Source organism: Chroicocephalus ridibundus, chromosome 23 (assembly GCF_963924245.1).
Source record: "Chroicocephalus ridibundus chromosome 23, bChrRid1.1, whole genome shotgun sequence".
In the NCBI taxonomy this organism is placed as follows: domain Eukaryota; kingdom Metazoa; phylum Chordata; class Aves; order Charadriiformes; family Laridae; genus Chroicocephalus; species Chroicocephalus ridibundus.
In genome coordinates, this window is record NC_086306.1 from 4,623,192 (window position 1) to 4,648,707 (window position 25,516).

The window sequence follows — 25,516 nt, forward strand, 5'->3', positions numbered from 1 at the left end:
GATGGGCTACTTGCTATGGGGACGGTGACTTGCTATGGGGAAGGGCAACTTGCTATGGGGACGGGCTACTTGCTATGGGGACGGGCTACTTGCTATGGGGAAGGGCTACTTGCTATGGGGACGGTGACTTGCTATGGGGAAGGGCAACTTGCTATGGGGACGGTGACTTGCTATGGGGCGACTCCGGCTCGGCTGGGACGCTCTCCGTGCTGAGATATGGGGGTGGGGAAGGAAAGGCGTGGGGTGAGCACCTACCTGCAGAGCTGCCCAAAAGCAGGAGTCCCGGCGGGGTGTGGGGGGGACACAGATGGCTCCCTGCAGCGACGGAGCCCAGCACCCTCCAGCCCCTGGGAGACGGTCCGGCCGCTCCCCCATCAGCTTGCCATTAGCCGAATCGCTCTGCCCCGCGGCGCCCCCAGGATATGGGGTGTGTGTGTGGGGGTGTGGGTGCGCTTGTGTGTCTGCCGCAGGGTGCTGGGGTCCCCCCCCCCCGCCTCCCCAGTCCAGCCCCAGTTTTGGATGCCGTTTGCCTCTGGGGATACCGGGGTGGAAGCAAAGAGCCTGGGGCCGCTCCCCCCCCCCCTCCAAGTACAAGGGTATTTATTTCATGGGTACAAGAGGGAGACAGCACCTTCCGTGTGTTGGGCTCTTCCCGGTTACTGGTTTGTACATTCAGAGAGCCGCCGCCGGGGAGCGGGTCCCCTCGGGTCCCCCCCGGCAGCAAGGACTCGGGGGGAGGGGGGCAGCCACCGGCAGAGGGGACCCCGGCGGAGGGGATCCCCCCCCACACCCCCCATCTCCCATCCATCCTCCCTCCTTCTGCCCTTGTGCCCGTGGGTGCCCGAGCCCCGGGGCCCCCCCGTGCGAGCAGAGCGTGTCTGAGTGCTGAGGTTGGCTGTGTGCTCCTGCGTGCAGTCTGTGCGGGGCAGCGCTCCCCCCTTCCTTCCTCCCTGCCCTCCTCCTCCTCCTCCTCCTTTCTCCCTGCCTGCAAGGTGGGGGGCTGGGGGTGGGGGGGGAGGGGGGTCCGGGACCCCCGGCCCCTCATTTCCTCGTGTGCAGCGTGTCCTGGAACTTGGTGCTGGTGTAGCGAAGGTGGAAACCCTTCTTGTTGATGGTGTCGTCCGAGTGGAAGCGGATCATCACCGAATCTCCGGCCGAGTAGACCTCCTCCGGGGGCTGCCGGGGCGAGGGAGGGGGGTGCTGAGGACCACGGGCACCCCCGGGGATGCACAAAGGTTGAAGGCGGGGGGTGGGGGGGGGGTGTGTGGTGTGGATTCGCCATGGGGAGGGTGCGAAATCATTGCGACCCCATGGACAACCCCAAATCCCCCCCCACCAAGGGATTCCTCTGCGCTGGCTTCACCCATCACCCATGCATCCTTGCATCTCCACCACCCCACCCCCCAAAAAAAAACCAAACCCCTACCCCACTGCTCCCCCCCATCCCCAGCTCACCCCAGAGCCGCAGAAGCGTCCGAGTCGCGGGGCCGTCCCGTCGTAGCCGTCGAAGAGCTCCATGTAGTCGTAGCCGCAGTCGGCTTCCTCCTCGATCTCGAAGGTCTGGAAGATGAGCTCCACGCCGTAGCCCTCCTCGGCCATGATCACCCACTCGCAGTCCGACCCCCCCGGGTAGTTGTTGTCCCCGAATTGCGCGTGCGAATACAAGTCCTTGGTCTTCACCTCGGCGCGGACCTGGCCCCCGCACACTGCGGGAGACGCCGACGGCGGGATGCCGGGGGGTTAGGAAGGTCTCCGGTCTCCCCCCCACCCCATAAACAGGTTTTCCCAGCCCCACGGTGGCGGTACCTGTGGTGTGGGTGGCCTCGAAGCCCTTCTTCTGGACGGAGTTATCCGAGACGAACTTGAGGAACATCTTGTTGCCGGAGGAGAGGAGGGGCTCAGGCTCTTTGGCCCCGCAGAAGCGGCCGAGGGTCGGGGCTTTGGCGTCTTTGCCATCGTAGATCTCCAGGTGATCGTAGCCACATTCCTGCTGCGCCTCCACGTCCAGCTCCGAGAAGGTCTGCAGAGGTGAGGACATCCAAGCTCAGCTCAATGAGAGACAGAGCTCAGAGGGCGGTGATTAGGGGCACAGAGTCTAGTTGGAGGTCAGTGACGCGTGGTGTTCCCCAGGGGTCAGTACCGGGCCCGGTCCTGTTCAATATATCCATCAATGACCTGGATGAAGGGACAGAGTGTCCCCTTGGCAGGTTTAAAGCTGAGGGTGGTGGCTGACACCCCAGAAGGCTGTGCCGCCATCCAGAGAGACCTGGGCAGGCTGGAGAGCCGGGCAGAGAGGAACCTTATGGAATTCAATAAGGGCAAGTGTGGGGCGCTGCCCCTGGGGAGGAATAACCCCCCGCACCAGGACAGGTTGGGGGTGACCTGCTGGAGAGCAGCTCTGTGGAGACAGACCTGGGAGTCCTGGGGGACAACGGGATGACCATGAGCCAGCGATGGGCCCTGGTGGCCAAGAAGGCCAATGGCATCCTGGGGGGCATCAAGAAGAGCGTGGCCAGCAGGTGGAGGGAGGTCATCCTCCCCCTCTGCTCTGTCCCAGGGAGGCCCCATCTGGAGCCCTGGGTCCAGTTCTGGGCTCCCCGGTTCCAGAAGGACAGGGAACGGCCGGAGAGGGGACAGCAAAGGGCCACCAAGAGGACGAGGGGACGGGAACATCTCTCTGATGGGGAAAGGCTGAGGGATTTGGGGCTCTTCAGCCTGGAAAAAAGCCGACTGAGGGGGGACCTTATCAACGTTGATCAATACTTCAAGGGGGGTGTCAGGAGGACGGGGCCAGGCTCTTCTCAGTGGTGCCCGGGGACAGGACAAGGGGTAACAGGCACAAACGTGACCGTGGGAAGTTCCATCTCAAGACGAGGAGGAACTTCTGTGCTGTGAGGGTGGCAGAGCCCTGGCACAGGCTGCCCAGAGAGGTGGGGGAGTCTCCGTCTCTGGAGACATCCCAAACCCGCCTGGAGGCGTCCCTGTGCCACCTGCTCTGGGTGACCCTGCTCTGGCCGGGGGTGGGACGAGGGGATCTCCAGAGGTCCCTTCCCACCCCCGCCATTCTGTGATTCTGTGAGGGGACCCCCCCGGTGCTGCCCACCCCCTGTGGTATGTGTGTGTGTCCCCTCCTTTTCCAGTCCCTACCAGCTTGACGCGGTGCCCCGGCGTGGTGGTGATGGCCCAAGTGCACTCCTTCTTGCTGGGGTATCTATCGGGCCAGTTGGGGCTGGTGATGGTCCCCGAGACGGATGTCACCTTATGGTCGCAGCCGGCTGGGGGGACAATGGTGGTGCAAGGGTTGGGGGGGGGTGGGGTGGGGTGGTGTGTCACTCCAGGGATTTGGGGTGGTGGTGGGGGGGTTGTTCCGGGGCGCAGACCCACCTTCCTTGCAGTCGTGCTTGTTGTCGTGCAGGACGAAGCCGCTGCGGCACTGGCACTCGTAGCTGCCGAAGGAGTTGAGGCACTCGTGCTGGCAGCCCCCGTTGTTCTTGGAGCACTCGTCCTTGTCTGCCGAAAAGAGAGAGAGAGAAAAAAAGAAAGAGAGAGAGAGAGAGAGAGCAGAGGGACCGCGGCTGAGCCGGCTGGGACATCATCCCGGCATCCCGGCATCCCGGCACAGCCTGCCGGTCCCCAGCCCCACGCCGCAGCCACCAGCCAAGCAAGCGCCTGCGGCCAGCAGCGAAGCAAATCTCCTTGCCGAGAGCACACACCCCACCCCTGGGGGGGGGAGGTCGGGGGAGGGGGGGGGGGGTAGCCCCCCCATGGGTGCCCGGGATGGGTCCTCCTCTCCCTGGGCTTCACCCAGGGGCCACAACCATTACCTGCTTAGGGAACGGACGGGGAAGGCAGAAAAACACACAAGTGACAACCAAAGATGCGCAAGAAAAGACCAGGACGCGGGAGTCCCTCTTTACTCATCCATAGGGAAATGTCACAGACACGGTAAAAATCGGGGACAAAGGAAGGGGGGGGGGTGGGTGTGGGTGAGGAGGCGGAAACAAACGAAAAAAAAAAAAAAACAAAACAAAACAAAAAAAAAAAAAACAAAAAAACCAACCCACACCGAGGTCAGCTGGGCAATGACAAAACCAAAAGGGGACGGGGCAGGGAGGGTGCTTAAAACCCCCTGAAAAATTGTAAAAAAAATTAAAAACAAGGCCAACAACCAGTTCTGTCAAGCAAAGGGCTGCCGGGGCCGGCGGCAGGGCTCGGTTGGGCTCGGCTGGGCCCCGGCGTGCTCCCGCACGGCTCCCGGGGCCGCGGCGTTCCTGAGAAAGATGGGGAGGACGACGTCGGCTCAGGAAGGGCCCCGCGGCCGCTTCTGCAGGCGAAACTTCAGGCCGGGGGGGCGAGATTTCGGGGGCTGGAGCTGCTGCTTCTTCTCTGCGGAGAGAAGAGGGAGAAAAAAAAGCCGGGGGGGGGGAGCGATGGGGGGAAAGCGGGGGGCGGCGAGGCTGGGGGGACGGGGGGGGGGCGGCAGCGGGGCATGCAGAGCGGCAGCCGGGGAAGCAGGCAACGGCGGGGACCCCCCCCCACAAACCGGGAGCCCCTCCTGCGGCGAGGAAGAGGAGGAGGAGGAGGTGGCATGGCTCTGGGAGGATGAGGATGGGCGTTGGGGGGGGTCTCCGGGCTGGGGGAGGCAGCGGAGGGGTCCGGGCTGGCCGTACTTACCTCCCACCGCCTGCCTGAGGTCCCTATCGCCGGCGTCCCACAGTTCGCCGAGCACCGCCCCCCCCCCCCCAAAAAAAGCCCCCGCTTTGGGGATGGGGTGGGATGCTCCCTCCTTGCTCTCCCCCCCCCGCCATGGGGCGACGGTTTGGGGGGTGGGCAGCAGCGGGGGGAAGCCAGCAGCAAGCGGGTACCAGCCAGCTGAGCATCCCTCTGCGAGCTCACAGGGATGCAGGAGAAGAGCATCCCTCCCGGAGCCGGCAGCAGCAGCGAAATGTGGGGGGGTCCTGCCCCAGCCAGCCACCCCGCCAGCCCCCCCGGGGCAGCCCCAAGCCCCTAAAACCTGCCGTCTCCTAGGTCTGGGAGAGGAAGCGAGGCGGAAAAGCTCGTTTGGGAATGGGAAGGGGCTTCGGATGGGCCAGGAAGGCTCAGAGCAGCTCCAACACCGGGGGGGGCATGAATGGCATCGCCCCCCCGGCGGGACGGAGGGAGCCTGGGGGGGGGAGAGAAGAGCGGAGAGAGTTGGCAGAGGACAGAAGCCCAACCGGGTGGGTGTCTTTAGAGCAATTTTTTTTTTTTTTTTTTTAATTCTAACCAGCTCGCTCGCCGCCACCCGGGCATCGCCGTGCGCTCACCGTTATCCCGGCGTGCATCCCATGGCTCCGGGCTGCTCACCGCCCCCGCAGCCCCCCCACACACAGCCTGCGCCTATCACCCCACTACGGACCCCCCCCTCACCGTGCACCGGGGCTCGGCGGAGAGCCGGGGAAGAGGGGGGGGTGGATGACACACACACGTACCTGGGTGCCGACACCGTAGCGGATTCCCGGGAGAACGCATCCCGTCGCCCCGGCCCGCCAGGAGGAGGAGGAGGAGGAGAGGAGGAGGAGGAGGAGGAGGAGGAGGAAGAAGAAGAGGATGGGGCCACATCTTCGCCAGGGGAAAATGGGCACCCGGGGTGGGGGGGGGGGTCAGGCTGCCCATCGCCCCGAGAAACAGGGCTCGGTGGCTAGCAGAGACCCTCCGCGGCTACAAAGGAGCCGCCTGGGAGATGCTTTGCCCAGTTCTGGCCGGGAGCGACCCGGGGTGGGACGGGGAGGGGGGGACGCGACACACCGGAGGAGGGGCCCCCGGTGTGGCCGAGACCTCCAGCGTGGTCCTGCCGCCGGGAAAGCCCGAGACCTGAGTGGGGAGAGGGTTTGGTGGTCCGGGATGGCGGGGGTGGGGGGGATGCAGCCCCCCCCCCCCCCCCCGCCATCCCGGACCACCGCACATGCCGGTGGGAAGAGGAGGAAGGCAAAGGGGAGAGGAAGGAGGGAAGACTCACCCGCTTGCCCCGCGGTCCCGCTGCCGCTCGGCCGCTGGGCTTCCCTGAGGTCTGGCTTTGCTCCAGCTCCCGACGGCTGGGCAACCTTACTTGCCTTGGTTTTAATTAAAAAAAATAAAGCAAAGATACTCGACCACCCACCCCCACCCCCCTCCCCGGCCCCGCACGGGTCTCTGTCGCTCCGGGGGAGCCCCGAGGGCTCCTGGGGACGCCGGGGCCACCTTTGCCCCTCAAAAAAGGCCTCGACGGGGCCAAAAAAAGCAGCGGGAGGTGTAAGGTGTCGGTGGTCCGGTCCAGGAGCTGCTGCGGGTGGCTCGCTGCCGGGCTGATGTCCAGGGCACCCCGCCGTGCCGAGGGGGCCCCTCTCTTGCACGAGGGTCCCACGGCAGCCCCCAGCCCGGGGACCGTCCCCAGGCGATGCTCGGTGGTGCGTTTCGCTCCGTGTCCCCATCCTTCCCCCCCGGCCCCGACCCCAAACCCCATTCCAAAGGTGACACCGTGGCCCGGGAGAGGAGAGAGGACCACAGAACAGACAGGGATAAGCAGGTAATGGTGGGGTTTTTTTTTGGGGGGGGGGGAGGAGGGACCACTCCGGAGACCTGAGCCATGGAGGTGGCTGGATGCTGATATTCCCACCCCCGCAACCCCCCCCCACCCCTCGGCATCCCTCGGGAAGCGGAGGGAACCCGTGGCCGTGCAGCGTAGCGGGATGCAGCAGCGCAGGAGGCGGCAGCAGAGCGAGGGGTGCAGTGCCCGGCCCGCGGCGGGGCTGGGAGGGGGGGGGGGCACAGAGCTGCTCCCCCCTGACCAGCGCTGGCCTCCCCAGTACCGAGCACATCCCTATCCCCAGCACCTTTCCCCCAGCCCCCTGCGGACGCAGCACCCCCTGGCCATTCGGGGACCTCCCGGGGGCACCCCAGCTTCTGAAGCGGGACCCGTTTGCCCCCACCCCTACCCCCAAAAGAGGGGAAAAGCCTCGGGAAGCAGCAAAACGCGCTGCCGGAGGATTCAGACCCCCGCGGGGCGGGGATGAGCCTGCCACCGGGCTGGCACCGGGGGCTGCACCCCTGGCACGGGCAAGGCAGGGCATCAGCGGCGGTTTGGGGGGGACGGGGGGTTCGGCGAGGGAGGGCGAGGGATGCCCGTGCCGGCTGGGCCGGGCGGCTCTACCTGAGAAGAAACGGGCTTTGAAGCCCTTTTTGGAGACGGTGTTGTCGGATTTGAACTCGATCCGCATGTTGTTGTACTGGGAGGTGATGACGTCCGGCTTCTCGGCCCCGCAGAACTTGCCGTGCAGCTTGGAGTCGGGGGTCAGCCCGCTGCGCACCTCCACGAAGTCGTATTTGCAGACCTGGGGGCGGGTTGGGGCGGGGGGGGTGGGGTGGGGTGGAAAGACATTACACGGGGGTGGTGGCAGGGCTGTGCCACCCTGCAAGCCACCAGCGGCGTCGGTGGGGGGGGACACGGACGACGACACACGGAGGACAGCGAGGGGCTGCTCCTCCCCGGCCGACTCACGTCGTTGCCCTCCGTCTCGAAGAAATCGAACTGCAGGGAGATGCGGTACTGGGTGGGGGCCACCAGCTGCCAGATGCAGTTCTTGTTGGGGGGGTACTCCTTGGGCCACCCGGGGCTGGTGATGGAGCCGTTGAGCTTGGTGAGGAACCCTCCGCAGGCGGCTGCAGGGCGGGAGGCACCCGGCGCCCGTCACGTCCCCGGGAGGTGGGGGACGGGGGGGGGTTGTCCCCAGGGACCGACCGGGGATGCTGCTTCGGGGAGCGGGGTGGGGGGATGGCATCGTGGCGGTGGGGGTGGTGGCGGTGGGGGGGAAGTCACTCACCCTCGCAGCGGCGTTTGTCGGAGGCCAGCTCGTAGCCGGGGTCGCAGGCGCATTTGTAGCTCCCCAGGGTGTTGACGCAGCGCTGCTCGCAGCCCCCGTTGTTGGGACGCGAGCACTCGTCCACCTCTGGGCAGGGGGGCGGGGGGGGGGGCGCTGAGCGGGCAGGCAGGGGCTGCCAACCCCCCACAACGGTGCCCCCCCCCGCCCCCCCCCGGCTTTTCCCCGGCGCTTCTCCTACCTTTGAAGAAGTTGACGGCGAAGCCCGCCTTGTTGATGGAGCCGTCGGAGACGAATTTCATCCAGAGCTTGTTGGAGGTGCTCTTGATGTCGTCCGGCTTGTCGTAGCCGCAGTAGCGCCCGATGAGGCTGCTCGACTCGCTGTCGCCATCCCGGATCTCCAGGTAGTCGTAGGCACAGCTATCGTGCCGCTCGATCTAGGGGGGGGGTGCAGGGCCAGGGCGGGGGGTGAAGGCTAGCTACGGAGGGATGCCACCCTGTCCCCAGCGTCCCCAAACCCTCCCTGCCCCTTTCTTTACGCCCGCGCTCCCACATCCACGTGCCCACCCGCCAAGGGAGTTGGCGTGCTGCGTGGGGAAACTGAGGCACGGAGGCGGCGCGGGGAAGGGGCGGGGGGGATGCGGGTACCAGGGCCGTTCCGTGGGGTGCAGCGGGTCGGGGAGATGCTGCTGGGGAGATTTCCCCTTCCCGCCCCCCCCAGAAAGAGTTGGAGGGGGTGGGATCGGCACAGCGGGGGGGGACGCTCGCCCACCTCGAAAGACTGGAAGGTCAAGCCCACGTGGAAGCCCTCGGAGACGGTGATTTTCCAGACGCACACTTTGCTGGGCCGGTAGTCATCGGGGTAATTGGGGGACTGGATGTGCCCGTTGTCCTTCTTCACGTCCCCCCCGCAGATGGCTGGAAGGGAGGACAAGCCGCCTGAGCCCCCCTGACCCGGCCCCGCCGACGGCTCCGTGACCCCCCACCCCCCCCCCCGCCCACCCCTACCTTCGTAGACGGCGAAGAAGCCTTTGCCCACCCAGTTGCTGCTGCTCCGAAACTCGACCCAGAGGCGGCTGTCGGTGGAGACGATGGGCTCGGGCAGCTTGTTCCCGCAGAACCTGCCTGGGGACGAAGGCGTGCTGGGCTGCCTCCTCTTCCTCCCCACCACCTCCCGTTTCCCCCCCACCACCCCGCCCCCCGCCAGCATCCTAAAGGAAAAACGCTGCTTCTTCCCCCCCGCTCCCCTCCGGCTTTTCCGGCTGTTTCATAGAAACTGGGTTAACTGGGACATGGGGAACATCCAGTTTGCGGGGACGGGACGGAGATACTGGCATCTCCCCCGGGCAGGGATGTGCTGGCGGGTTAACCGGACTGGTTTCACTGGTGTGGGCCAGCAAACTGGGAGCCCCCGATCACCGCAATAACCCCTCTGGGGCCACCCCTTTGGGGCAAAAGGGCTTTGGTACACGGGGGATACGGGCAGAGGGGAGCCCCGCTGCCGGAGCATCGCCGTTTTGGGGGGGCGGGAGGTGAGGGGCAGGCAGCGGGCGGGCAGCGCCCGGTTTGGTTACCTCGCAGCGTGGCCTTTCTCCAGAACCCGTCTCTCACCTCCACGTAGTCGTACCAGCACAGCCGGCTTCGGTAGAGGTCCAGGGTGGTGAAATTCAGGATGATCTAAGGTTGGAAGCGGGGGTGAAAAAAAAGCATGGGGTGACCCCCACCCCGGCGCCCCACGGGATCTCTTCTCTGTTCTGGCTGGTCCAGGTGGTACCCGGACCCGCTCTGTGGTGATGCCCGGCAGCATCCTGAACCCCAGCGAGGCACCAGGCAGGGGGATGCTGGGGTTAGGGCCACCCCTCCGCCAAAAAAACGGGGAGGAGATGGGGCAAGGAGGGAGAGGAGGGCTGGGAGGAGGCGGGGTGCCTTGGGGGCGGCTGGTACCTTCTCTCCGGGGGTGACGGAGATCCTCCAGACGCAGTGCATGTGGGCAGAGTATCCGTTGGGGAATTCAGGGGAGGAGAAGTTGCCCTGGCTGTCCTGGAGCGTCTCCCCGCAGGCTGCGAAAGGGGAAAAATGCATTCCGAGCTTAGGACCCTGGACTTCAGGCACGCAGACTGCGATCGCTTCAGGGATCTGCTGGCCAAAGTGCCGTGGGACAAAGCTCTAGAGGCAAGGGGTTGCCCAGGGCAGCTGGTCAGTATTCAAGGATCACCTTCTCCGTGTCCAGGAGCAAAGTATACCGACAATGGGGAAGGCAGGAAAGAACGCTAGGAGACCTGCCTGGATGAACAAGGAGCTCCTGGACACCCTGGGACACAAAAAGAAACTTTACAAGGAGTGGAAGAAAGGACAGCTGGAATGGGGGGCATATAAGGAAGCTGTCCGAGCAGCAAGAGACCTGGTGAGAAGAGCTAAAGCTCTGTTAGAATTAAATCTAGCCAAGGAGATCAAGGGAAACAGCAAAAATTTCTCTATATATTAATGGTAAGAAGACGACTAGGGAAGGTGTGGGCCCCCTCAGAAAGGAAACGGGAGAGCTGGTGCCAAGTGATATGGAGAAGGCCGAGGTTCTCAACGACTTCTTTTCCTCAGTCTTCACTGGCAAGGGCTCCGGCCGCGCTCCCGGAGTCACAGAAGACAATGGCAGGGCTTGGAAAGAACTGCCCATCGTAAGTGAAGATCAGGTTCGTGACCATCTGATGAACCTGAAAGTGTTTGCGTCCAGTTCTGGAGCCCCTACTCCAAGAGAGATACGGACGCGCCAGAACGTGCCCAGAGAAGGGCCACGAGGATGATCCGAGGGCTGGAGCACCTCTATGAGGACAGGCTGTGAGGGCTGGGGTTGTTCAGTCTGGAGAAAAGAAGGCTCCGAGGAGACCTTCTAGTGGCCTACCAGTATCTTAAGGGGGCTACAGGAAAGCTGGGGAGGGACTTTTTAGGATGTTGGGTAACGGTGGGACTAGAGGGAATGGATTAAAACTAGAGATGGGTCGATTCAGGCTGGACTTTAGGAAGAAGTTCTTCACCACGAGGGTGGTGAGACACTGGAACGGGTTACCCAGAGGGGTGGTGGAAGCCCCATCCCTGGAAGTTTTCAAGGCCAGGCTGGACGGGGCTTGGAGCAACCTGATCTAGTGGGAGGTGTCCCTGCTTATGGCAGGGGAGTTGGAACCAGATGATCTTTAAGATCCCTTCCAACCCTAACGACTCTATGATTCCATGAAAAAGCTGGGGGTCAGACCCCCGGGAAACCCCCCAGCACCGGGATGTGCAGACCAGCCAATGCCCCCACCTTCCCTCCACCCTTTTCCCACCCAAATTCCCAGCTCTGAGGAGAAAAAAAAAAAAAACAAACCACGAAATCCATCACCAAAGAGCCCGGAGTGGCTGGCCATCCTCCCGCCCCCCCCTTGTGAGCACCGTGCCCCCCTCCCGGCCACCAAACCCCATGGCCAGGAGCCGTCCCGTAGGCCCCCCCCGCCATGCCCTGCCACGCCGCAGGGGCCCAGCTCGCCGCCCGGGCTCCGGGACAGGTTTACGCGTCCGCGGCTGGACCCGGCCCAGCGTTGCCATCTGGAAGCCACATGATGCCGAGGACGCGGCACGCGGCGCTTCGCTCCGGCTGCGGCGGGGCCAAGGCGGCCGCCCCCCCACCTCCCCGCTCACAGGGCTGGTGCTGGGGGGGGATGACAGACCGCCAGATGAAAGGTGAAACGTTAACAAACAGCGGCTTGAAACCTGGGCTCGCTGCCTTTTTTCCCCTCTTTGCTTCACAGTGGAAACAAAGGGAAGGGAAAGCCAGGCTGCTGCGGGGCTCTTTTTTTGGGTCTTTTTTTTCTTTTTTTTTTTTTTCTTCCCCCCCGCCAACCCCTCCAAATTAATCACTTTTCCTGCTCGCAGCCCCCCGGCCACCGCACAGCCGGCTGCCGGGGCCCCTCACAAAGACGTCCCTTTTCCAGGCTGCTAATTAGTCGCTGGAATTAAGCGGGAGCCAAACTCCTTGCAGATGTTGCCAGCACAGCCCCAGAGCACACGCCGGCAGCCGGAGACGGGGGGGGGGGACTCGTGCCAACCTCCCCAGAGCCCGGGTTTGAGGTGACAACACGTGCGATGGTCGTGGCGAGCATCCCTGGCCGTGATGGTTGTGCCGAGGACCCTGGTCTTGCAGTGGGGACCACGTCGTCCCATCCCGCCGGTAACAGCCCTCCATAACACCCGGCCTCATCCAAAACCCTCTCGCTGCTGGGGTGGGTCGGAGGATGCTCTTGGAGGATGGTCTCTGAGGATGATGCTTTGCTCTCGGAGGATGCTCTGCTCTTGGGGGATGCTCTTGGAGAATGCTCTGCTCTCGGAGGGTGCTCTGCTGTCAAGGGATGCTCTTGGAGGATGCTCTCGGAGGATGCTCTGCTCTTGGGGGATGCTCTTGGAGGACGCTCTTGGGGGATGCTCTCGGAGGATGCTGTGCTCCTGTGGGATGCTCTCGGAGAATGCTCTGCTCTTGGGGGATGCTCTCGGAGGATGCTCTGCTCTTGGAGGATGCTCTTGGAGGCTGCTCTTGGAGGATGCTATGCTGCCAGAGGATGCTCTTAGGGGATGCTCTGCTCTTGGGGGATGCTCTCGGAGAATGCTCTGCTCTTGGAGGATGCTCTTGGATGATGCTCTGCTCTTGGAGGATGCTCTTGGATGATGCTCTGCTCTTGGAGGATGCTCTCGGAGGATGCTCTGCTGTCAAAGGATGCTCTTGGAGGATGCTCTCGGAGGATGCTCTGCTCTTGGGGGATGCCCTTGGAGGATGCTCTCGGAGGATGCTCTGCTCTTGGGGGATGCCCTTGGAGGATGCTCTCGGAGGATGCTCTGCTCTTGGGGGATGCTCTCGGAGGATGCTCTGCTCTTGGAGGATGCTCTTGGAGGGCGCTATGCTGCCAGAGGATGCTCTTAGGGGATGCTCTGCTCTTGGGGGATGCGCTTGGAGGATGTTCTTGGATGATGCTCATGGAGGATGCTCTGCTCTTGGAGGATGCCCTGCTCTTGGAGGATGCCCTTTTCTCGGAGGAGTGGGAGGAGAGGGCAGCTGAGGATGCCCTTGCTCTCGCAGGCAGAGCCCCGTGCCTCACCAAGGTCTCGCATTTAGCTTCTACTCACAACGCCCCCCCCACCCTGGAAAAACACTGCGGATGGAGAAAGGCAACTTGCCTTCTCCTTGCAGGGGGCCTGGTGGCGAGGAGGAGCCCCAAGAAGCATTTTTCCATTGGAAAAATGGGTGGGCGCTTCCCAGCCAGGGTGATGCTTCCTTCGTCACGTCTTGGGGTGACAGCAGAGCCGTTCCCCGGCAGATACGGCCCCCGATCAGCCTGGAGGCTGCTCCAGCCCCCCGCCACCGGCAGTGACATGCCACCCCGTCCCGGGGCTCAGCAGAGCCATCCCGGTGGCACTCACCCGGGCAGCGGTAGAGCTTGCGGGCCTGGGCGATGTCCCCTTTGCTCAGCCGCGTCCGCTGGCCGATGGCGGGCCGGACCCCGTTCACGTCGTACTTGGGCAGGATGGTGTCGAGGAAGATGCCCCTGGGGTGAGAGGAGGGAGAGGCTGAGCAGCAGCTGGAAAAGCTCCCCGCTGCCGGAGGAAGGATGCTAAAAACAGCCTGGCTAATTAAAGCCTGCGGGACGGTGAGTCAGCGGGGACGTGGCCCCGACAGAGGTGACCGCGGGGACAACACCGTCCCTGCCCCGGCCAGGGATATGCCGTGGGGCTTCATCCCGCCCCGGCGTGCTGCGGCACGGCTCCGTTGGAGCTGGTTGTGCGCCAAGTTCATTAACTCCGTGCCGCTAATGTCCCGCTGTCTTCTGGGGCTGCAAACACCGTGCCATCGTTCTCCGGGGCTGGGGACACCATGCCACCATCCCCAGGTGCGCTGCGGGGAGGACGGGGACGCGCGGACGTGCCCCCCCCCCCCACCGGGTGCGTACCTGGAGAAGGTGTTCCTGGCGTAGTGCATGATGCTGTCGAAATCGTAGGTCTCGCCCAGCGACTCCACCTCCTCCGGCTCCATCTTCAAGAAGTTGTACTCCTGCCCTGCGGAGGCAGGCGGGACGGGGATGCCGTGGGGGCTGGGGCGGGGGGGAACCCGGCTTCGGCAGCCCCCCCCACGGCGGGGAGGAAGAAGAGGAAGAGGAAGGAGGGCTGGTCCCTACCTGGCTGGATGTTCTCCCGGATGATGGAGACGTGGTCATCCCGGTCGGGGCGCGTGTGCTCGTGCCAAAACCCGATGACGTGGCCCAGCTCGTGCACCACGATGCCGAATTTGTCGCAGTTTTTGCCGATGGAGATGGCCTGGGGTCCCCCTCCTCGGCGGCCCACGTAGGAGCAGCACCTGGTGGGGGGAGGAGGCGGGTGGCACCGGCTGAGTCCCGGCTCTCCGGGGGATAGCGATGCCCCTGCGGTGCGGGCATCCCTGGGTAAATCCATGAGTCAGGCTCGGCGTGGAGCGTCTGGGAAGCATCCCTGCGGCCGGCTGGGAGCTTCCCGCGGGGAGCTCGAGCCCTGCTTCCAACCTCAGCTCTGCCTGGAAACCGGGAGAGCTCGGCTCCTGCCCCTGGGGTGCCTGGCACGGTACGGCACGGCACGGCACGGCTGCAGGAAGCCCCAGCATCCCATGGCGCTGCTCCCACGGGTGCCCATCCTGCACCGTGGATGGACGCTCGCCCGCACCCCACAGCTCGGCTGGTCCAGCCCTGCCTCCAGCCCCGCGCTCGGGGCTCACACCGGCATGGGGGCTCGGACCGGCACCCCCGCTGCCGCCGCGCGCATCCCGTTCCAGGGGAAAGCCTCCTCCGAACCACCGTCTGCTTGGCTGGGGCCGTGCCCTGAGGCGTGAAGACGCCGAGCTCTTCCAAACCCCTGTTTCCTTTGGCGTCGGCCCCGCTGCAAGCCCGGGCTGGTGCCGCGCCACCGACCTCAGCCCCCGGCCCACCCCGGCCAGCGCCACGGTTTGGTGGCTACGAGACCTCCTGCGAGCCAGCCACGCGCAGGGACACGTCCCCTTGGCTCCTCAGCCCTCCATAAAACCCAGAGGGTCTGGGGCAGCCCGTTACCCCCACGCACATGCCGACGCGGGCGTTTCGGTGCCAAGGCACGTCATCCGAGCATCCTAAGGAGCGTTCCTACGAGCTGCAAGAGCCAAGGGGCAGAGTGGTCCCCGTACGCGCCTGGGAGCCCCCCATCCTCGACGTACCCGCATGGTCGGTAAGTGAAGACGATGTAGCTGTCCTCGTCGTTGCGCTCCAGGAAGGTGACGCAGGTGTGCTTCTCCCAGTGCCGCATCGCCTGCCGGAAGATGGCTCGCTGGCTGCCTGCGGGAGGGGGGGCGGCGGGGGCCGTCAGCCCGGCATGGGGAAACTGAGGCACGCCGGGGACGGAGCCATCTTCCTCCTCCCCCCCCACCCCGGCTCGCCTGCACTCACCGCTGAAGTTGCCGCTGATCACGTAAGGGATGACCCCGTCCGGCCACACTCTCTCCGGCCGGGATGTGGCAGCGCGGCGGCTCCGTGCCCGCTGCCGGCCGCGGTTGTGCGGTTGGTGGCCCGGCCGCGGGCTGGCCTTGGTGGCGTTGCTGCCTGTGGGGAAGGTTAGGGGGGGGGGGGGGGTCAGTATGGGCAGCCCACCCTGGGGACGGAGGTGGCCGGGGGGAGGGGGGACGGCGGGGGTACCTGAGGAGTTGGTGGGCAGGCGTGTGACGGTGCGGCGCGCCAGGTCCACCACCCGCTCCACCTGGAAGAGCTGCAGGTCCTCCTGGTCCAGGGCGATGTCTCCCAGGAAGGCAGCTGGGGTGGTGGGGGGGTGGTGGGGGGATGATGTGTGAGCCCCCCATGCCTATACCGGGGGACGCCAAACCCCGTGGGGGCTCGTCTCCCCCCAGCCAGCCCCTCCGCACTTGGCAAGTCCCTGAAGAGGAAGGCAAGCCCTTCCTCCTCCTCCTCCTCCTCCTTCAACTGGGGGGCCGGCCGGGCTCCCCCCAACTCCCCAGCCCGCCGCCGTGTCAGCTCTCCCGGCAGCTGGAGCCAGCCCCGGCGCTGACATCTGGTTCGCATAAAGCCCGGTCCATCGCTTTTTTTAAGGGTTTCTCTTATTATTTGCGTTGCAAAAACTCCTTTCTTTTCACTTTGCAAAAACCCAAGGCTGGGCAAAGGGACCCCATTCCTGCCCACCCCCCCCAATCCCCCCCCCCCCACTGCCGAGCCCGTTGCGAGCTCCGACAGCCCCGGGATGCTCCGACGACCTCCGAGTCATCTGCCACCGCCAAGCGAAGCCATATGGCCCGGGAAGCTCCCGCTGCGCCCAGCGCCCGCAGGAACGGAGCCGGCCGAGGGGTGTCCGTCTGTCCGTCCGTCTGCCGGGGCCATAACCCCCCCCCAGCATCACTCTGCCACGGCTCCCGCCGGGCTGGGGGGGTGCAGAGATGCTTCAGCATCACGGGGCCGGAGGATATAACCCTGCACAGCCCTTCCTCCTCCTCCTCCTCCTCCTGCCCTGCTCTCCTGCTCGCCGTTGAGGCGATGCTGTGGGATACGGCTCCCGGCTTCGGCACTTGGCCGGCGCCGAGCCCCCAGGGACCCGGCTTTTTGCGGAAACGCCGCGTCCCCAGCGCCCAGGGCTGGCTGAGGTCAACGCCGCGCCGCCACGCCAGCGCCGGCACTGGAGGCTCCGGATGCGGCCAGCGCAGGGCGGAGCTGGGTTTCACACCAGGGTTTTGGGGACAAAACGGGTGGTCCCGGGCACCCCCCTGCCCTGGGGAAGGGCAGGGAGGGGAAGGGCAGCGGTGGGGTGCAGGGGTCGGGGGGGGAAGGGGGGCTGGACCAGCTGAGGGGCTGATGGGGAGCGGCGCCAAGTCCGCGCTCCAAGCAATTAGCAAGTGGATCCCAAAAGAGCCACTAATTACCAAAGCAAGGCGGGACGATGAGGAGAACCCTGACAAGTCCAAAACAAGCGGCGCGGGGGCGAGAGGATGAGCCCAGCTCCACCGCACCTCACGCCTTCGCATGGCACCGAGCCCCAAACCGTGGCGTAAGGCGTTTTGGGGCGAAAGAGCCACGTTCGGGGTCCGTCTCCAGCGCCGTGAGGCCGCTGGGAAGCCCCGGGGTGGAGAGCAAACCTGCGGCAAAGCCAAGGGAAGAGCAAACAAGCCGGGGCCGGCACCTCCCCTGGCACCGACCCGCCGCTGGCACCGCCAGGCTGCAATTTGAGGGTAGAGAAGAGGCAGGAGCCATCCCCGGTCCCCCCGCATTCCCCCCCGCCCCACACCCGGAGAGACGTGTCCGAACGGGCAGCGCGGGGGAGGACGCAGGGCCGGGGAGAAGGACGAGCGTCCCGTGCCAAGAGCTGCATGGAAAGACAAGGGAAAGTAAGCTCGCTTACAGCCCGGCAAGCGCCGGCGGAGCCAAGTGATATAGAAACCATATGTGAGGGATTTGGGATACGTGAGAGAGCCGGGCAGGCGAGCGCGGGGCTGCTTTTCCCAGCTCCTCTCCGCCCCCCCCCGCCAAAAAATCCCCAGGCTTTTGGGGGAAAGCGGCTTCCCGAGGGGAGGTGGGGGACGCGGGGTGGCGGTGAGGGGGATGTCCCGGCAGCTGTCCCTGTAAGGACACGCTGGGGACAAGCCCGAAGCGTTGGATTGAGAAACTTCCACGTTGGTCCGGGCTCTGGTTGCTTCCTCCTCCCACTCGCTCCCCGTGCACCCTGGCCCCGGCGACAAATAGGGTGGTTTGGGGGGGTCTTTGCTCACCAAACCCAGCCCCCCCCAGCCCCTCTCAACCTCCCCGAGGGGTTTCGTCGGACACGCTGCCATGCTGCTGCCACTTGTCCCTTGCCGGTTTGGGCCGCAGCCGCTCGCCAAGCGAGCATCCTCCCTCCAAGGTTGGGGGGGACCCCTGTAAGCGAAGGGGGCCCCCTGCCAGCTGGGGGGGCGAAGGTGCCGTGTTGGGGCGGGGGGGGGGGCAGGAGAGATCCCAGCCCACCGCCACTGGTGCTGCCCTCTGCTCACCCCGGCGCTGGCCGCGGAGTCAACGGGGGCAAGGTCCGAGCCGCGGTGGTGACAACGGGGGGGATGCGGTGCCAGGGGGCAGGACGCAGTGCCAAAGGGGAGGATGCGGTGCCGGGGGGAGGTTCGGTGCCACTGGGGAGGATGCGGGGACAGCGGGGAGGATGCGGGGACAGCAGGGAAGGGAGGATGCGGTGCCATTAAGGAGGACGTGGTGCCAGGGGAGAGGATGCGGTGACAACGGGGAGGATGGAGTGCCAGGGGGGAGGATGCGGGGACAGGGGGGAGGATGCGGGGACAGTAGGGAAGGGAGGATGCAGTACCAGCGGGGAGGATGCGGTGACTGTAGGGAGGATGCGGTGCCAACAGGGAGGATGCAGGACGAGTAGGGAGGATGCAGTGCCGTCAGGGAGGATGTGGTGCCATCAGGGAGGATGCGGTGACCGTAGGGAGGATGCAGGACGAGTAGGGAGGATGCAGTGCCGTCGGGGAGGATGCAGTGCCATCAGGGAGGATGCGGTGACCGTAGGGAGGATGCGGTGCCATCGGGGAGGATGCGGTGCCAGCATGGCAGACACGATGCCAGCAGGGAGGATGGGGTGACAACAGGACACCAGCTTTGAGGGCAGGCACCAGTCACAGCGACACGATGGCTCCATCCTCGTGCCCATCGGCCAGAGAGGAACGGGGATGGGAGCCGGGGAGCATCCAGGCTCCGGCCACGCACGTCCCTCCCGTCACCTTGAAAACAACCAGCTGTTTCGGGACCTGCCGGCGAGGCTCCCACCGAGCTCTTCCTCGCCCCGAAGCCAGGAGATAACTCAGCCCTCCGCTGTTGTTTGACTTTTTGTGCTGTGTGTTTTCTTTCGGGTTCTTGGAAGGGTGACGTAACCCCTGGGGCTGAAGCTTTAGACAAACAAGGTTTTTTTCACTCGGACCCCGGCCAACCCCTGCAGCACCCCATCCCCACGCTACAGGCATCCCCTCGGCTCGGTGGCCGTCCCCGCGGGGTCCCTCGGTCCCCTTTGCCATGGCACCACAGGGATGCAGGAGCCACTCAGCATCCTTTATCCCCCTGGGCAAGGCAAGGAGCAGAGATGGGTACCCGTGGGCCTCACCTCGCTGGGATTTTGGGATGAGCCTGACCTCGGGTCTCCACCAAGGTTGGGAACCATGTCGCAGGAAAAAAAAAAAAAAAAAAAAAGAAAAAAAAAAGAAAAATAACCCGCGGGAAGAGGCCGGGGCGCGAACGCGATGTTCTGGTGAGCAGGCAAAAGCAAACAGAGCGGTGGGGAAGCCTTGGCAGGGGATGGCGGCAGATAAACAGGACGGGATCATGTTCCAGGTCAGTCTGGGGCAAACGAGACCCTGTGCGTGGCGCCGGGTGGGAAGGACCCTTCTCCCTGCGTGGATCCCACCGGCCCTTGAAGCGGTACCGGGCAGGATGGGCTCCCGTGGCTCCGGCAAGACGGGCAGCATCCCCTGCCCAGCCTTCCCTCGCCGGTTTAGCAGCTCCGACCCAGCCGTCACGAGTCCTCGTGCGATGCCGAGCCATGAGCATCGCTCCCGGTGTGAGGCAGGGAGCAGAGAGAAGGATTCGGAGCGTGCGAGGATGCAGGGAATGAGTCGCTCTGCCCCGGCCAGGGACGGAGGCATGGCCGGGCAGGGATGGAGGAGAGCGGTTTAAGAGGTGTATCCCGGCCTCGGCCGAGCGGCCGGGTCGTAAAAGCCGCGGAGTCACCGGAGCAGCGTCCCACTGGCTCGGCAGAGCCGTTAAATATGTGAGGAATGCTCCTCGCGCCGCCCCTCGCCCCCGCACGCCAGCCCAGCTGCGCCCCGCGGCGAGCTCCGCTGGCGGCCAAACACACCAGGGCCGCGGCCAGAGAAGTGGGCACCCCCCTTGGCCGGGGCTGGGAGGGTCCCCCCCAGATCCTCGGGGCTCTGCCCTGATTGTAGGGACCAGGGATGGAGGCGCGGGCGCAAAGGCGGAGGGATGCGGAGCATCCATGGGGCCATCGGGGTTTGGGGGAGCAGGTCCCCACCGAAGTGGCCCCGTGGCCGGTGGCCCCGCAGAGACCCCAGGGACGATGGGGACAGGGTGGAGGCGTGAAGCGGAGGCAAGTAAAGCCTTCTCCTGTCCCCCAGCAGCGGCGCAGCCCCTCTCCCGGTGCCCCTCGCCGGCAGCCGGAGGGAGAGAGGGAGCAGCCAGCCTGTAAACGCCGGGGCGAGGAATATTTGCTTTCCCAGAGCACCTTCCGACGAGCGCAGCAGGCACAAAGCAGGAATTCAGCCTCGGCGGCCAGGCTGGGAGCCAGGCCAGAGCACGGCCCCTCCGCAACCGGTGGGGAAACTGAGGCACGGGGGGGGACGGAGCAGGTCAGCACCGAAGGGGAACCCCCCGAAGAACCAGTCCTGGCACGCAGACGCTCCGCTGTCGGTCACTGTCCCCACAGGCAGCTGGGACCCCCCGCCTCGCTCTTTCCTCGCCGGAGCATCCTTGTCCCCGCCGGTGCCTTTGCGAAAGCCGGGGCTGAACCAGCACCGGGCACCCTCCTGCCGGCAGCCCTGCCCTCCTCTCCCCGGGGTGCAGACAGAAAGCAGCACCCAGAAGGCAGAAACGCTAAAGTAGGGTGTCCAAGGCGGAGGGATGATCCCTCTCCCCAGTTCCCATCCCGTCTCCCCTGCGCATCCCTCCACGGTCCAAGGCGCATCCCGCCCGGAGGCATCTCCCAGGCATCCATGGGCAATTCCCCCTCCCCACCGGGGCATCGGGCTGGGGGCTTCCAGCCTTTTCCCCGCTCCGTGCTGGGCGATGCTGCAGCGTAAGCGTGAAATAAGCACCCTGGAGCCCGGCCTCTAATAAACACGGCCCGCGGCAGCTAACGGCTTCCAGCTAACGAACATCCGGGGGCAGGACGGGAGCAGGAGGGACGGATTGATCACTCCAGGGGAAGGATTTTCCTTCTGCTCCTCTTCCCCGACAGCAAGCGGAGGAAAAGCCTCCTCCGGGGCTCGGCGCGGAGGATGCCATGCCTAAGGGATGGCAGAGTCCCCGCCCGGGGAAGGAGCCGGGGGGAAGCGTTGCGGGGGTCGCGTGCGGGGAACGGGCTCTCCCTGCAAAGCCAGGTCGCCGAGGAAAACACAGCCCGGGGCCAGCGGCATCGGTCACTTGTGAAAGGGAGAGCTGCTGGAAAGGAAAATATTTGCAAATCGCTTTGCCAAGGGGACCTGGGGGTGTGTGTGTGTGTCGTTGTTGCATTCCCCTGCGAGGAAGGGAGCCCAGCGGCAGCAGGGACCGGAGCCCGTCGGGGATGGGAATACACCCCGACACCCAGCTCGGCACACGTGGGGATAACCCCGGCTCGGCACTGTCCCTGTCCCTGTCCCTTGGCACTGGCTCTGCCGAGGGGCACCGGCTCCCAGGGGCTCCCAGACCTCTGTGCATCTGCCCCAGGGCTCTGGCTGCAAATATATCCCCCCCCCCCGCCCCGCTCCTGCTTTTATTGCTCAATCCTCTCCTCACCTGCCCTCCCCCGGCACCGATTAACTCCTTCCCAAGTTTGTTCGTGGCTCCCCGGCTGGGCTGCTTGAACCCCTCCTGCAGCTTGAGAGAAGGGGGGGGGTGGGATTATTTTCTCCTTGCCTTTTACACACCTATGGAGCAGGGTTTGCCATGCAAAGCCCCCCCGGCCCCGGGTGGACGGGACAGCGGTGACCCACAGCCCTCCCGCAGCCCTTGGCGAGGTTAGAAGCGGGACGCCTGCTCTCCGCAGCTCAGCGGGATGCGGCGGGATGCCTTTTTCTCTCCCTGCCACGATGCTGGAGACCTCCAGCAAACCTCTGGGCAACTGGGAGAGCACATTCTCCCCCAGAAAACACCCCCTGCGGCACAGCCAACAGGGAAAATTCAGGGAAAACCACCCGTCAGCCATCCTCTCTCCTTTCCCCCTATCCCTCCCGGCTGCTTTGTTCTCCCGGGGTCCAGCCGTGGCTCCCAGAGGCCGCCCCATCCCATGTGTTTCCCAGCCCCGGGCACGACGGCGGATAAAGCCTCAGGAAACGCCGTCTCCCCCCTCGCCGCGACCCGCCGGCGTGAATCAGCAGCCGGAGGGTTTCCCAGGAGCCGGGAAGCGACGGCGGGCGGGCGGGCGGGCAAGCGAGCCCCCCTCGGCCTCGCCATCGAACCCCGGCCCCCGCCGGAGCACGCCGCCGCGCCGAACGGGTGATTACACAAAGATAAAGCAGATCCCGGGATGGGCCGGAGATTTTTTTCCGAGGGCTCTGTGCCGTCCCCAAGCTCCGAACCGCAGGCCTCCCGCCGGCCCCGGCTCGGCGGGTGGATTTTTACCCTGCATGAATAAGTGACATATAACGGCTGGAAAATATTTTTGGGCAGCTTGACAAGTGTGACTGCAACCAGTAGCCTCCGCTGGCTACGCCTGGAAAGTGTAATCTAGGTGAAACCCAGGCAGCCGGAGCCAGAGCGCTCCAGGCACGGCTGGGAAGCTCGTATACCCGGAGGAAGGGGGGGCTCGGACCCCCCCAGCCCCATCCGTGCACCCGTGCCACCCCTGCCCACGGCTCTGCCGTCACCCCGCGGGCAGGAGATGCTGAGCCCCCCCGACCACAGAGAGCATGGGGGAGCAGATTGTCCCCAAGCGCCCACCCTGGGTGGGGGGGGCTGTGGGACCCCCGCGGGGCTGCACACTCCCATGTCCCCCTCCCCGAGAGCAGGGTGACAGTGGGTGGCACAAGCACGCCAGCCCCCCGGTTTAGCCTGACACCCCCAAACGTGGTCACGGAGCCACACGCAGGGAGTAAGACGGGCTGCGTCCCTCCCTGGGTGCCGGGGGCACCCAGGGGGTCCCACCTCCCGTAGCCAAATTGCCAGCGAACCCCCCCCTGCCCCGGCATGAGCCAAAAGCAAACCCTCAGGCTGGGGACATGTTTGGTTAGAGCTCGCGGGGGCTCTGCAAACACAGCGAGCCCCGGCCGAGCTGCTTGCCCGGGTGGTGGGAGCGATGCCGGCGGCGGTGCGAGCGATGCCGGCTGCTTTTCCCAGCCGGAGACGCCACCAGGATCCGACCCGACGGCTGCCCTCCTCAACGCTGGGCAGCGAGACCTGGATATCCTGCTGGCCGGGCAAAGGGAAAGCGGGGCCACGGCTAATTCCTCCCTCCCTGCCTGCCTGGGGGCTGGTCCAAGGGCCGGATCTCCCAGCGGTCCCGTTTTGGCATCCTTGGAAGAGACGCGGCGGCACGGGCGGCTCTTCCCCGGACGCGGCAGGGGGTGGCCCGCTGGCACCGCTGCAGAGGGGTGGCATCGTCACCCAAAAGGGCGGCGAGCCGCCGGCACCCGTCCTCGCCCCGGCGGGCAGCCTCAGGATACCTCTGGCATGAGTTGTGCCAAGGAACCCAAATTCCTCCCCCGGCGCTTGCCCGGGAGCCGCGGTGGCGGCGAGGCCTCGGCGGCTCAGCTGTTTCCGGGGGACTTCGCCACCCCCAAAAACAAAAACAAGCCCCCGCTGCGGGTCAGGGGGATGCTGGGAGGGGGAAGGCTGGGGGGGAGGGGGGGGTCCGGCCACTGAGGAGCCCCCGCTGATGGATCTCACCATCCCGGATCCACGGAGCCCAACCTGGGGGGGGTAAATCCCTGGCCCGTGCGGTGCGTGGCAGGGCCTGATCCCCCCCCCCACCCCCGGGCCCCTGGGGAAGAGCTGCCGTAATTAAATTAGTCACATAAGGATCTCGTAAAGGCAGGCGGGGAAGGGGGGGAGGATGGGGGGGGGAACAGCCGGCGCCCGGGGAGGCGATGGGGGTCTCGGGGTGTGCGGGAGCGGGGTGAGGTGGGGGGGGCTCTGGGCGGCTGGTAAAGCCATTCCCTAATGAGTGGGGCTCATCAGGGGGTGAAGCCCCCGTTTCTCCCGGGGCGGGGGGGGGGGGGCAGGGGGGGGGCTGGATGAAGCGGGAGCGGAGCGGAGGCTCCAGCCGGCTCTGCCCGGACAGTTTTGCAAGCCTTGCTGTTTCAGGCCGGGAGGGCAGGAAGGGAAAGATTTTTTTTGGCCAGAAAAAAAGCCCTCGTGTAGACAAAGTTCTATCAACAGCCGCCTTCCAGCGCAGACAATGCCATTAAAGAGAAACGTGATCCTCCAGCCGGACCCGAGCCCTCCCCTCCGCGCTCAGCCATGGGTGTCCCTCCCGTGCCTCAGTTTCCCCACCCCACCCCCAGCGCCAAATCCTTCCGTCTGCCTTTATCTCGCTCTGGGAGACAGGGATTGCCCCCCCCCCGCCGCGGCGCCCACTTTGCTCCCAGCCCTTCCAAAATGCGAAGAACGACTCAACAAGCCCCTGACCCAGCAGAGAGGGAGCCCAGCTGGGGGGGCAAACAAACACCACCACCACCACCCCCCCAAACTCCGGGCTGAGCCTGGCCCGGCGTCCCGGGACGCTGCAGCCCGGCGGGTGTCGGGGGACCGAGCTTTCCCTGGCTGGGGTTTGGGGATGGGGAGGGGGCAGGAGAAAACCAAGGGGCACGGAGCGTGGGGTGGGATGGGGCCGGTTTGGGGTGGGATGGTGGGGGTATGTGTGTGGGGGGGGGATGCGGGGCGGGGGGGGCTGCCCTCCGCCTTTGACAGCTGCCGGTGCGGCCAAGGCTGGGGAGAGAAAGCGGGGCGCCTGGCCAGCCCCCCCCCGCCCGCCGTCCCCCCCCCCCCGCCGCTCCCACCCTAAGTACAACCAGATGCTCCCCGGCCGCTGCCCCCCCCCACCCCCCCGGCAGCGGGGAGCCCCCCGGCAGGGGGGAGCCAAGTTTCCCCGTGCAAAGGAGACACTCACACTCACTTTATACACACTCACACTCACTTCACACACACTCACACACACACACCCCCCCCGCCCCAAAGCTCTCCCCTTTGTCTGCCCGGCCGCCCCCCGGGGCGCAGCCCCCCCCCAGCTCCTACCGGCTTTGCAGGGGTCCTTGTAGTCCAGGGGCTCCGCGTCTTCCTCCTCCTCCTCCTCCAGCACGTAGGAGTAGTCGGGGAAGTGCATGGCCCGGGCCAGGAGCAGGCAGAGGAGCAGCCCGCAGGTCCGCAGCCCGGCCATGGCTCCGCGGGCAGGGGGGGGTGGGGGGGGGGTGTGAGAGGCGGGCGGCTTTTATTTTTTAATTTATTTATTATTTTTTTTCCCCCTCTCTTCCCCTCTTTCCTTCCCTTCTTCGCTTTTCTTTTTTTTTTTTCCTTTCCCCTCCTCTCTCTCTCTCTCTTTTTTTTTTTTCTTTCTCTCTCTCTCTCTCTTTTTTTTTTTTTTTTTTTTTTTTTTTTTTTTTTAGGGAAATGAGATCTGGCGGGGGCGGGTTCAAGCGCGGAGCTCGGCCCCTGCAGCCCCGGGCGCAGGGCTGGGAGCGGGGCCAGCGGCGGCGGAGGGTGGGGGGGGGGCCGTGCCGCTGCCGGGGTCCCGGACAGCAGCCCCCGCTCCTGCGCCCCCTTCCCAGCCTCCGGACCCCGTTCTGCACCCCCTGGTCCCGGTCGTGCTCCCCCTTGTCCTGTCCCGCACCTCCCGGTCCCGTTCCGTATCCCCCGGTACCGATCCTGCCCCTCCACGGTCCCGTCCGTATCCCCAAGCACAGACCCTGGCTCCCCCCCGGTCCCATC

General features: G+C 65.5%; 2 protein-coding genes across 5 annotated transcripts; one reads left to right on the top strand and one right to left on the bottom strand.

Annotated features, from left to right (window-relative positions):
- Positions 1–552: 552 nt before the first annotated feature.
- BMP1 (bone morphogenetic protein 1) lies at positions 553–25,008 on the bottom strand. 3 transcript variants are annotated; one of them, XM_063358507.1, is made up of 20 exons: positions 24,827–25,006; positions 15,542–15,655; positions 15,296–15,448; positions 15,067–15,184; positions 14,027–14,205; positions 13,802–13,907; positions 13,275–13,399; positions 9,780–9,895; positions 9,410–9,512; positions 8,844–8,960; positions 8,608–8,753; positions 8,077–8,272; positions 7,839–7,964; positions 7,517–7,677; positions 7,169–7,349; positions 3,385–3,510; positions 3,148–3,275; positions 1,807–2,020; positions 1,456–1,706; positions 555–1,176 (listed from the first exon to the last, which is right to left on the bottom strand). In XM_063358507.1, exons 1-20 carry the CDS (start codon positions 24,966–24,968, stop codon positions 1,042–1,044), a joined length of 2,937 nt encoding a protein of 978 aa, XP_063214577.1. In that variant the 5' UTR covers positions 24,969–25,006; the 3' UTR covers positions 555–1,041. The 3 variants fall into 3 exon arrangements, with proteins under 3 accessions (XP_063214576.1, XP_063214577.1, XP_063214578.1); XM_063358506.1 differs by having other exon boundaries at positions 553–1,176; positions 15,296–15,655; positions 24,827–25,008; XM_063358508.1 differs by lacking the exons at positions 555–1,176; positions 1,456–1,706; positions 1,807–2,020; positions 3,148–3,275 and having other exon boundaries at positions 3,440–4,386; positions 24,827–25,008.
- On the top strand, positions 18,899–20,694 carry LOC134526548 (uncharacterized). Of its 2 annotated transcripts, none has more exons than XM_063358510.1 (2): positions 18,899–19,213; positions 20,014–20,694. In XM_063358510.1, the coding sequence occupies exons 1-2, from the start codon at positions 18,899–18,901 to the stop codon at positions 20,692–20,694; spliced, it is 996 nt and encodes a 331-aa protein (XP_063214580.1). The 2 variants fall into 2 exon arrangements, with proteins under 2 accessions (XP_063214580.1, XP_063214581.1); XM_063358511.1 differs by having other exon boundaries at positions 20,017–20,694.
- Positions 25,009–25,516: the final 508 nt, after the last annotated feature.

What these genes read in the sequence shown, in the direction of transcription:
- LOC134526548 (XM_063358510.1), top strand. Translation starts at nt 18,899, where the DNA reads ATGGCACCACAGGGATGCAGGAGCCACTCAGCATCCTTTATCCCCCTG. An exon ending in AGGACGGGATCATGTTCCAG is followed by an intron (nt 19,214 to 20,013) that starts GTCAGTCTGGGG and finishes CCTGTCCCCCAG; the next exon opens with CAGCGGCGCAGCCCCTCTCC.
- BMP1 (XM_063358506.1), bottom strand. Translation starts at nt 24,968, where the DNA reads ATGGCCGGGCTGCGGACCTGCGGGCTGCTCCTCTGCCTGCTCCTGGCC. An exon ending in CGCCGTCAACTTCTTCAAAG is followed by an intron (nt 7,965 to 8,076) that starts GTAGGAGAAGCG and finishes CCCCCTGCCCAG; the next exon opens with AGGTGGACGAGTGCTCGCGT. An exon ending in CAAGCACGACTGCAAGGAAG is followed by an intron (nt 3,276 to 3,384) that starts GTGGGTCTGCGC and finishes TTGTCCCCCCAG; the next exon opens with CCGGCTGCGACCATAAGGTG.